The sequence below is a fragment of the Myxine glutinosa genome, chromosome 11, assembly GCF_964187855.1.
Source record: "Myxine glutinosa chromosome 11, kmMyxGlut1.1, whole genome shotgun sequence".
In the NCBI taxonomy this organism is placed as follows: Eukaryota; Metazoa; Chordata; class Myxini; order Myxiniformes; family Myxinidae; genus Myxine; species Myxine glutinosa.
In genome coordinates this window covers 34,981,022-34,991,919 of record NC_136271.1, presented here as the reverse complement: position 1 = coordinate 34,991,919, position 10,898 = coordinate 34,981,022, and the positions used below count along the sequence as shown (strand labels likewise).

The window sequence follows — 10,898 nt, the reverse complement described above, 5'->3', positions numbered from 1 at the left end:
GTATTTTTCCGGATCGTCATGTCGTAACTCTCTGTATAAAGGGGACTCTACTATATAGTGTTTCCACTCATGGGGAAGTTCTCCTAAAAACCAAAGTCTATTAAGTAGGTCGAGAAACGCGCCCAGCACCTTCTCTTCCATATTCTTGAACATAGTGTGCAACTTTACTGTACAGTGCCATATAAATAAATAATGTACCGTATATAAACAGAGGAATTTCGTCATTTAATATTGGTACAATGTATGGCGGGCGTGGAGGTGTAGTTAGTAGTAGCTCTTCGTTTGTTACAGGATTTCCTTCCTCTATGGGATTTGATTGAATGCCTATTCTGGCAATGTGTACTGCAGATTAATATGAATGTGACATTGAAATGTAAATATATCGAAGAAGAAGAGTAGAGGAAGAGTTACTTGCTGTATGCGTTATGGCGGCGCCAGGCAAGGGTGCTGGTGCGAGGCCGGCTGTGGCATTTTCGTTCTTCAAAAAGGCGGACAAGTCTCGGCTACAAGAGATATCCGCTCTTGATGATAAAAGCGACGGAAGGACACTCGAGGAGGTGGATTTCGTGACAGGGGTTGAAGGAAAGCAGGTTCAGAGGTGGGTTTTTTTTTGTCACGTTGACTTGACGATTATATGTGCTTAGTTTCGTAACTTTGGAGTTGTATATTTGTCGATATATCACGCAATGGAAGGACAATTTGTTTAATGGGATACAGTGGAGATGACGTTTAAAAAGAAACTTCAAATTGTGTGCAAGTCATGAAAATGATTACTGCGGCGTATACATAACATAAGGAAGAAATTGAGGCAATCCTGCATTGTACTTGGTGGTGACTAAATGATTTCCACACGTACAAATGGCAACACACGACACACCCGATGGGAGGGTGACTGAGAGCACAGGAGCAATTTTTGCCTGCTCAGAGAATGATTAACAATGCTGCTGCTGCTGCTGCTGCTGCTGCTGCTGCTGCTGCTGCTGCTGCTGTTGTTGCTACTTCTACAATTGTTGTTGCTACTTCTACAATTGTTGTTGCTACTTCTACAATTGTTGTTGCTACTTCTACAATTGTTGTTGCTACTTCTACAATTGTTGTTGCTACTTCTACAATTGTTGTTGCTACTTCTACAATTGTTGTTGCTACTTCTATAATTGTTGTTGCTACTTCTATAATTGTTGTTGCTACTTCTATAATTGTTGTTACTTCTATAATTGTTGCTACTTCTATAATTGTTGCTACTTCTATAATTGTTGCTACTTCTATAATTGTTGCTACTTCTATAATTGTTGCTACTTCTATAATTGTTGTTGCTGCTTCTATAATTGTTGTTGCTACTTCTATAATTGTTGCTACTTCTATAATTGTTGCTACTTCTATAATTGTTGCTACTTCTATAATTGTTGCTACTTCTATAATTGTTGTTGCTACTTCTATAATTGTTGTTGCTACTTCTATAATTGTTGCTACTTCCATAATTATTGTTGCTACTTCTATAATTGTTGTTGCTACTTCTATAATTGTTGTTGCTACTTCTATAATTGTTGTTGCTACTTCTATAATTGTTGTTGCTACTTCTATAATTGTTGTTGCTACTTCTATAATTGTTGTTGTTGCTGCTACTTCTATAATTGTTGTTGCTGCTACTTCTATCATGGTTGTTGCTGCTACTTCTATAATTGTTGCTGCTACTTCTATAAATTGTTGTTGTTGCTGCTACTTCTATAATTGCTGTTGATGCTGCTACTTCTATAATTGCTGTTGTTGATGCTGCTACTTCTATAATTGCTGTTGTTGGTGCTGCTACTTCTATAATTGCTGTTATTTGTTGCTGCTACTTTGATAATTGCTGTTGTTGTTGCTGCTACTTCTATAATTGCTGTTGTAGCTATTGTTGCTGCTGCTGTTGATAATGTTGCTGTTGCTGCTGTTGCTGCTGCTGTTGCTGCTACTTCTACTTCTATAATTGCTGCTGTTGTAGCTATTGTTGCTGCTGCTGTTGATGATGTTGCTGCTGTTGTTTTTTTTTTGTTTTTTTTGTACACAAGATCGAGGCTCGTGAAAGAGCTAACATTAATCACACAAAAAGACAAACCGACACACAAAACAAAAAACAAGGGGAGCGGCAGACAAGATGGGGAGAGAGGGGGAAGGACACAAAAGAGAGGGGGAAGGACACAAACACAACATTTGAGAGCAGGGACATCGGGAGGACTTGGGGGGAGGTGGGAGAGGAATAAAACATATGAACACTGCAAGGACTCTGGGGTGAATTACCGGGGGTAGAAAAGATCAAGGTTTTCGATGGGGGAAGATAAGAGATGGTGGTGAACAGCTGTTTTAAAGACCTGGAGGGAGGAGTGGGATTGAAGGGAGTGGGGGAGTTTGTTCCAGAGGCGGGAGAAAAGGGGAATGAAAGAGTGAAGGTGAGCAGAAAGTCTTGATTTTGGCAGTTTAACCATAAGAGGGTTGCAGGCAGATCTTGTGCGACCTGAAAGAATATTGGGGGGGACAGAGCACAGAGAGAGCTGGGGGGAGCAAGGCCGGAGAGGAGTCGGTCGAAGACAGAAAGACCACCAACCTGCCTGCGGTGAGTGAGTGAAAGGCCCTCGGTGTTGACTACATCGCAGGAGATTCCAATGATTCTGAAAGCTTTGGCCTCAACAGCGTGAAGCCGAGCAAGGTGTGAGGCAGGAGCACCAGCCCAGAGGGGGGAACAGTATTCCATTGAGCTGCGGATGAAAGCCTTGTATGTGGTGAGGAGCTCAGGTGTGCCAATGAAGGACTTCGCACGATGGAGGCTGCCCAGTCGGCGACTGGCTTTGGAGGCCAGCTTGGAAATGTGGTTTTCCCGAGAAAGATCATGGCAGATAGTGAGACCCAAAAGCTTGAGCGACAGAACTTCTTGGAGAGGATTGTTGAGAAAGTAGATGGGAGGGTTGTCCAGTCGGTCCTTTCGGAGAGACATTGTAAGAGTGTGAGATTTGTCAGGATTGAAAGACATGTTCCACTTGTTTGACCAGTCTGTGATTTTGTCCAGGTCTGCAGAGAGTGAGGAGGCTGCAGACTGCCGATCTGAGGGATGAGGAATGGAGCGACAGAGAGTAGAGTCGTCAGCAAAGAGATAGAGAGGATTTTCAAGAGAGTCAGAGAGATCATTGATGAAGACCAGAAAAAGCACAGGGCCCAGAACACTACCTTGGGGAACTCCAGCCTGAACAGGAAGAGGAGATGAGAGAAACCCATTCAGGGCCACACGTTGACTACGACCAGAGAGGAAGTCCGCCAGCCATGCGTGGAGATTTCCATGGATACCAAAGGAGGAGAGTTTGGTGAGCAGAGCAGGGTGCCAGACCGTATCGAAGGCACGTGAAATGTCAAGGGAGACAGCTCTAATTTCCTGTTTGGCATTGAGGACCTCCATCCATTGTTGAGAAAGCAGAAGCAGCATGTCCAGAGTAGAGTGACCAGGTCTGAAACCAAATTGATGATCAGAGATCAAGCCATTGGAGAAGAGGAAAGATTTAATATCTGAAGCAATGATTGATTCCATGACTTTGCTGATAATTGGGAGAAGGCTGATTGGTCTGTAGTTGCTGGGATCTGTTTTTGCACCTTTTTTGTGCAAACCGGTGATGTTGGCTGATGTCCAAGCAGATGGCAGATGACCTTGAGCAAAAGAGAGGGTGAAGAGAACAGAAAGAGGGAGTGAAAGAGCAGAAGAACATGATTTTAGGACCCGTGGGCTGATGCCGTCAGGACCAGTTGCAGAATCAGAGTCGAGGGTTGACAGAAACTTTTCCAGCTTGTCAGGAGGAAAGGACAGAGTCCAGGAGCAGCTGGGTACGACTGGGTACAGAGAGGGATGGGTTTGGGACACAAGATTTAGAGGCAAACACAGAGTTGAGGCATTCAGCTTTTTCACGTGCGGAGTCAGCCGTTAAGCCGCTTGAGGTGAGGGAGGGGTTGGAGGGGGAACAAACACCAGAAACAGATTTGACCCGACGCCACCAGGATTTGGAAGAGGGAGACAGATAAGAGAGATCGGTCTTGAGAACGGTGAGATATTGTTTCCTGGCTCTCCTGAGGGTGGACACACACTTGTTTCGGGCTTTGTGAAAGGAAATGAGATTTCCTTCCGTTGGATTTGCTTTCCAGGAGACGAAAGCAAGTTGTTTCAGGGCAACAGCCTCACCACAAGATTCCGTGTACCATGGACGGGAGGAAGGGTATGACAACTGAAGACGAGATGGTATAAATCTGTGCATGAGAGAGAGCAATTTACTTTGAAAGAATTCCCAGGATGAGTTGATGTCAGAGGCGGTAGAGATGGGTGACCAGTCCAGATGATTGATGGCTGCTTGAAGACCGTGCCAGTTGGCCTGAGTGAAATGCCAGACTCGTCGACGCTGAGGAGGCTCTCTGAGAATGGTCAGAGAGATGTCCACTTTGACAAGCACATGATCAGATGAGCCGATTGGAGCAGAAGAAGAGCAGCAGACATTTTCAGGGAAGTTTGTCATAACCAAATCCAGAAGAGAAGATGCTCCGTTGCCTGAGATCCGGGTCGGGAAATTGACAGATTGTGTCAGTCCCAGTGAGTCGCAGAAGTCCTTTGCTGAAGAGCCATGGCTGGTGAGAGGGGTACCCACACCCAGCCAACTGGCATGGTGACAATTGAAATCACCACATATGAGGAAGAGAGAGTTGGGATGGGTAGATAGAAGTTGGTCCATATTATCAGACAGCGAGATGTAGATGGAGTCATCACTGTTTGGTGGATGGTACAACACACATATGAACAAAAGGTGGGAGCGAAGGGGAAGCCGTAGCCAAAGGTAGGCAAGAATGCTGCTGCTGTTGCTGCTACCTCGATAATTGCTGTTGTAGCGATTGTTGCTGCTGCTGCTGGTGATAATGTTGCTGCTGCTGCTGCTGCTGCTGTAGCTGTTGCTGCAAATTCTATAATTGCTGCTGCTGCTGCTGCTGCTGTTGTTGCTGCTGCTGTTGTTGCTGCTGCTGCTACTTCTATAATTGCTGCTGTTGTAGCTGCTTTTGCTGTTGGTGTTGTATTGCCCCTGTCAGTTCTGGTTGAACAGACTAGCCTAGCAGTACAGAGATATCCGATCGATCTCATATGAGCAATCCAGAGGTCCCTCGCATCCAATATGTTATGCTCTTGCCTACGTGAAGCCAAGACCGCATAGTCTCCAATGAACACACACACACACACACACACACACACACACACACACACACACACACACACACACACACACACACACACACACACACACACACACACACACACACACACAGTTGCATTTGTAGGGGGAAGGCAATACCTTGGTCCAGGTAGAATTGCATAGGTAGTGTGCTCCGACTGTCGTGAAGAAGAAGAAACCCCATCTAAGAAGTAGGAAATTTGTGTAGACCGTATGTCGTGGAAGAGCGTATCTTTGTTCCCATCACGAGGGGTGGGATATGTTAATTGGCTGTGGATTAACGGTAAATCCCCTGTATGTAATGGCCTCTGTTATTTTCCACTGTTCCTTATGACACCAGCAGCGCACACACATAGCCAGGAAATCGCCCATTAACCACACTAAATAAAAAGCGACCGGAAACAGGGCATTGAGCACTACCGTGGATAACATCGGCCTGGTGAGCACACAGGCACAAAAGGTCCGTGAGGCCATGCCCCAAACAGCAGTGATTAGTCCGGGATTGACTGGCGCAAAAAACTGGTAAGAAGGGACTATGGGATTGGTGGAGACGTGTCGACGTCAGAACCCCGAGGAAAAGAATGCTCTGTCCGCATTTGCTCTCTTCTTGCTTCTTGATTTCCTCGCATGTTCTGGGTTTGGTGGCGAGCAGTCGTCTCCCTGACATTTTCTCGTGGCTGACTGATTTTCCGGATTCGACAACGAACGGTCGAAGTTCACGAGCTCTCTTCCCTCTTGGCCTTTCCTCGCGCTTGATTTCCACGCTTATTCTTTGTTTTTTGAGTCCTGGCTTTGACGACGAACGATCGTGTCCCGACATCGCTCTTCTTCATCTTCTCGTGGCTGGCTCTGATCTTCTGGCTTTGGCGGTGAACAGTCACAATTTGATATCTCGCTCTGCTTCGGGCGTTCACGGCGAGTGGTCGGAGTTCATAGCACTCTTGTGCTGGGAGACATGGGTGCTGGTGTGGAACAGACGAGACGGCGAGTGGAGGAGCACGGACTGCTTGCGTTGGGCTCGGCGGCTGGAAGAGCGAGTTTCACACATGGAGCGAGGAGTGAGCAGACCGCGCATGAGGCCTAGTTCGCACCCACGGGGAGTGGAGCCTGTGGTTTCGCGCGCAAGGACGCGGGGCCCGTGACGATTCCTGATGAGGTTCAAGAGCTACTCGGGGTTAAGTGCCACCAAACACACATTTATTTTCGTTCTCTTATATTTCCCTTTGTTTGTAATCGAATCTGTGTGGGGGCACTCCAATTAGGAATTTAGTTTTATCGTGCATTCTTTGCTACCGGCATTTTCTTTAACTAGGGCATTGCCCGTACTATATCTATATCTAAAATTATATCCCCCCCCTCTATTTACATGAAATGGTTTGGTCCAAAGCGAACGGCTTGCGAGTACGGTGACAATCCCCCCCCTCTATTTACATGCAATGGTTTGGTCCAAAGCGAACGGCTTCCGGAGTTTGGTAAAGAAATCGCCATCGCATGCACAAACGCGCAGGAAAGCGAATGAATCGCAAATTCGGTTTTATTAGTTTTAAAACATAGTTTAACGCCAACATAGTTTGCAAACGTGAAATAAATGAATACGCTCTCAAATGTGCCATCCGAGGCAGAGTGTGTCCTCCACGTTCGGCACACGCGATCGTTCGCTGCTCTCTGATTGGTTGAATCGTTTTTTGGACATAGCTCGGTAAGTAATTGTCCGATTAATATGAAACCTTGAAAAGGCACATCCTCGGGTCCCCAGCAATATACCTGGCAAGTTAAAAGTATATCGGACCCGTGGTTGTCGAGAAACAGCGGTCACAGACAAACAGACGTACAGACGTACAAACGTACAAACAGAGATTACTGGAATTATAGATAGATAAAGCCAGTATTTTTGTACATTTTAAATCTGTCGGTTTGAGTTTATTTATCCAGGTGCGAAGAAGTCGGGTGGAAGCCATCCAGGTAAGTTTGTCATCCTGTTTTCCCTCGCGGGTAAAGAGTACTGTCATTTTTGGATTGAACGCCTTGGAGTAAAGCTCATTTGGTCATTCGTGTCGCACTGCGGTGTTTACTACAGGGTAGTCACACGACAAAAAATATATATATATATTGTTGCGGCTCTCCCGAAGCCCGTCCACGTTACAAAAGGGGGGATTAAACCCCTTTTTAGCCGCGTCGCAGACGCTGCTCATAGTGCCCTCTGCTGTTGTTCTTCTTCTTCTTCTTGTTCTTGCAGAGAAGACAAAACCTCAAAGCTCCACCCATTCTGGGAACCATAGCTCCACCCATTTTGGGAGAGGCTTCATATAAACAAATATCCACCATTTTATTAACTCGCATAGCTTTGAGGCCTGTTTTGTAGGCCCGTGGTGTCTTCCTCTCTCACACAGTTTTATTTCGAATCAAATTCGATATATCATTTCATTTTTCACAGTCGCTAACATAGTTTTAGACTCGGTTGAAAAAAAACGGGAAGAAAATCTGATGAAAGTTGCCCTTTATAGAACGAAATGAATTCTCAAAGGCCTGTAACTTCAAGTCCATTGAGATATATATTTTTTAAATCGCGGCATGGTCAGGCATACACCGCCCGAAATAACAGACGGGAAAATGCCGAGATATATTAAAAATTCGTCGCCACACACGGGAAATTGCCGAGATATATTTTCACTTTGCACAAAAATAACATCAAGTAATCGAATCAATAGGAATGTCCTGTGCCTATAACATCGACGTTATAGGCACAGCTGCATCTAGGCATTGTGTAACATCGACGTGGCTTTTGTTTTAATTAAAACTTTTTGTACTTGTTTCCCTTTGGGTCTTCGTGTCCACGAGGCCGAATCGGCACTTCCGCAGCAAGCGTGAAAAAGGGTATCGGGTCGACGCCGCTCGTATCTTTGACCCACGCTGCCACGGAAGCGGGGACCGGACCTCGCACAAGCCACGCTTAATCGAGTACGCCCGAGTGGTATGCGTATCACGTGACTCGTGCCGTTATTTCTATAGAACCCGATTCGAGCGGTTCTATTCGTACTATGCTAGGCCAATGGATTGAAGGGACGGGAACGGTCAAATCGGAGGAATAACACAATTTATTACACAATGTACAGTGATCAGGATAAGGAAAGTGGACACAGAGCAGATGCTTAACAATGTCAACTTATACCCAGACACAGGGCCCACTCACGCACACAGGGAGAAGGAGGAAGAAGTTTGCGCGCTTTGCTGTCGGTCGCTCCGGGTCAGCTCGCCCGGCGTGGCCCTCTGGCGGTCACGGCACGTATGCAGGAAAATGCAGGCAGGGAGGAGATCGCGCGTCTGTGGCCCGGGACGGGTCGCCTTCTCAAACGCGATTAATACAGCGCAGGACACGGGGCAAGTTCGTGTACAACAGGCAATTCAATTCACTCGTCCTGCAGCTCAACTCGACTCCTTGCTCCGGGTTTTATGGCTCCGCCCTGGCCTTACTCGAATGTTCCAAGCCCCACCTCTCGTCACCGTGGTAAGCCACTCCCCTCGAGCCCTGATTGGCGGCTCGTTGCTTACCGGCCACTCCCCCTGCAGCTACTCCCTTCGGCCTTGCCAGACTTGTTCAGGCCGAGCACGTGGCATTCCAGCGCCAAAAGACCGCCCTACTCACGGGCCTGCTCAACACAAAACTAACACAGGAAAGGACTACGCTTACATTCACTAAGAAATAACAACTATCGCGAGGCTTCATTTTGTGGTGCGTCTACCTACGAGGGGGATTACCCTTTATTCCAAAACCGTAACTATATATGTATGTATGTATGTATGTATGTGTGTATATATATATATATATATATATTGTTACAGACGTGGCTTAGATGTTATTTACCGAGCGGTTTTGGTATGACCACGTCTGCACAAGTTACCCGATTATACCCGAACGTTGACTAATCGCGCTGCGCCAGGCCAATAAAGGCAACAAAGGAAAAGGACACACAGCTGGGTTTCAAATGACACGACACCCAGGGTTCAGTTCTCAAGACCTCCGGAGGAGATTATATTCGTTCGGAAGGTCAGATTACAGGGACGAGAGGTACAACATAGAAAGACAAGCACTTAGACACAATCTTATATTATTCCCAACAGACGACAGATAAACGGGACAAAGCTGACTCACACGGGGATTGATGGAAAGGACAGCGGGTATCGATGGCTCAAGGTGCACTCTTGGCTCAAGGACAGGGTCGACCCGGTCCGGTCTAGAGATGCGGGGAGGTCGCAGCGCTCGGATGGCGTCTTGTCTGCTCAAGCTGGGGGCGCATCTCACGTCACGTCCAGCGCGGGGCCGCGTCTATCCGGCGGGGAGTGACACGCCCTCGGCTCGTTAGCTCCGCCTCGTGGAATCGGCACGTTGCTTCTCATTGGGTGCGTGCGGGGGGGTTACCGGCTCCGCCCTTGACGAGGAGCTGACAAGGAGCCCCTTTGTGGTAACCCCGTGGAGCGCATGGTCTGGAGCGCGTTGTCTGGAGCGCATTGTCGATGGCGGCTAACCGAGCCGGTGGGAGGACGCACACTCCCCCCCGCGCAGCGCCGTGCCCCTCTGTTGTTGTAGTTGTTGTTTGGAGAAGAAGATGGGAGGAGGTATGGGAAAGGTCCTAAACTCACTACTGGTGCCATATAATCACATTCTGGTGCAACGAAGAGTCATAATTAATGGAAACGAGGCCTTAACTGACATAGACTAAGAATAACTAGCAAGATGTCCTATAGTTGTCTACGTGAGATGCGGTGAACCTGGGCACGACATTTAATGGGGGAATAAGGGGAAGGTCGGCTCTACTGATTGTTGTTTACAGACAATGGGACTAGGGAATGGGGGATTGGGGATAGTTGGGGAGTATTGGGGAAATAGGGGAATATTTACAAGCGGATATGGATGGAGGCCAAATCCCATAACCGCAACATTGCACCCTTCTCTACCTCGGGGCGTCCCGACCCGATAAATTTTTACCTACTTTAGTGTGGCACTCAGATGTAGTTCCCTCTACTATTAACTCTACCCTGAGTGCGACAGTTTTACAGATGTTCACAAATGAGTAAATATGTCCCCCTGCGACGTTGCACCCTTCTCCTCACAGAAACACACCCACAGGATAACCGAATCGCGGAAAGCATCCTCAAACTAAACATACAGCCGGTAGGGAGCATTATTTACACAAGACTACGCTGATATTTACACTACGATCCAGGACCTGTTTTTGGAGGAACACATGCAGATGTTATGCATAGAGAGAGCACGCATGCCAGCATCGATACACCAACCCACGAGTGCTCTGTGGCCTTACGGCCTTTAATAATGTGCAGAGCACCCCTTCCAAGCACCAAAAGCACCACCCCATAACAGTCAGCACCATCCGGTGCACCAATAAAATGTTCAACGTCACCGGTGGTGTCGCAGCCGGCCGATGTTCTGCCGCTGGTCTTGCCTTCATGTGGTGCACTTGGCCTTCTTGCTTCTTTCAAAATAAAGAAAGGCGCCAACCGCGTCCATTTCTGTATTGTGGTGTCAGGGGGCCAACTATTAGTGGTTCATCTGTATGGCATAGGTGCCACGTTGACCCATAGGTCCATCAACGGGTGGTGCTTGCCCGCAAAAGACTGCGGTCCATGGTGGGCGGCCACAAAAATTGCGGTCCATAT

At 47.3% G+C, this 10,898-nt stretch overlaps 1 protein-coding gene across 3 annotated transcripts in view; it reads left to right on the top strand.

The window, feature by feature from the left end:
• The first annotated feature begins 209 nt into the window (after positions 1 to 209).
• Positions 210 to 10,898, top strand: part of GPKOW (G-patch domain and KOW motifs) — a 106,559-nt gene continuing 95,870 nt past the window's right edge. Inside the window, exon 1 of one of the 3 annotated variants that reach the window (XM_078786555.1) lies at positions 210 to 598. In XM_078786555.1, coding sequence (XP_078642681.1) covers positions 426 to 598 — 173 coding nt within the window. In that variant the 5' untranslated portion in view covers positions 210 to 425. The remainder of the gene's footprint in view (positions 599 to 10,898) is intronic. The other 2 variants (XM_078786556.1, XM_078786553.1) reach the window with 2 other exon arrangements.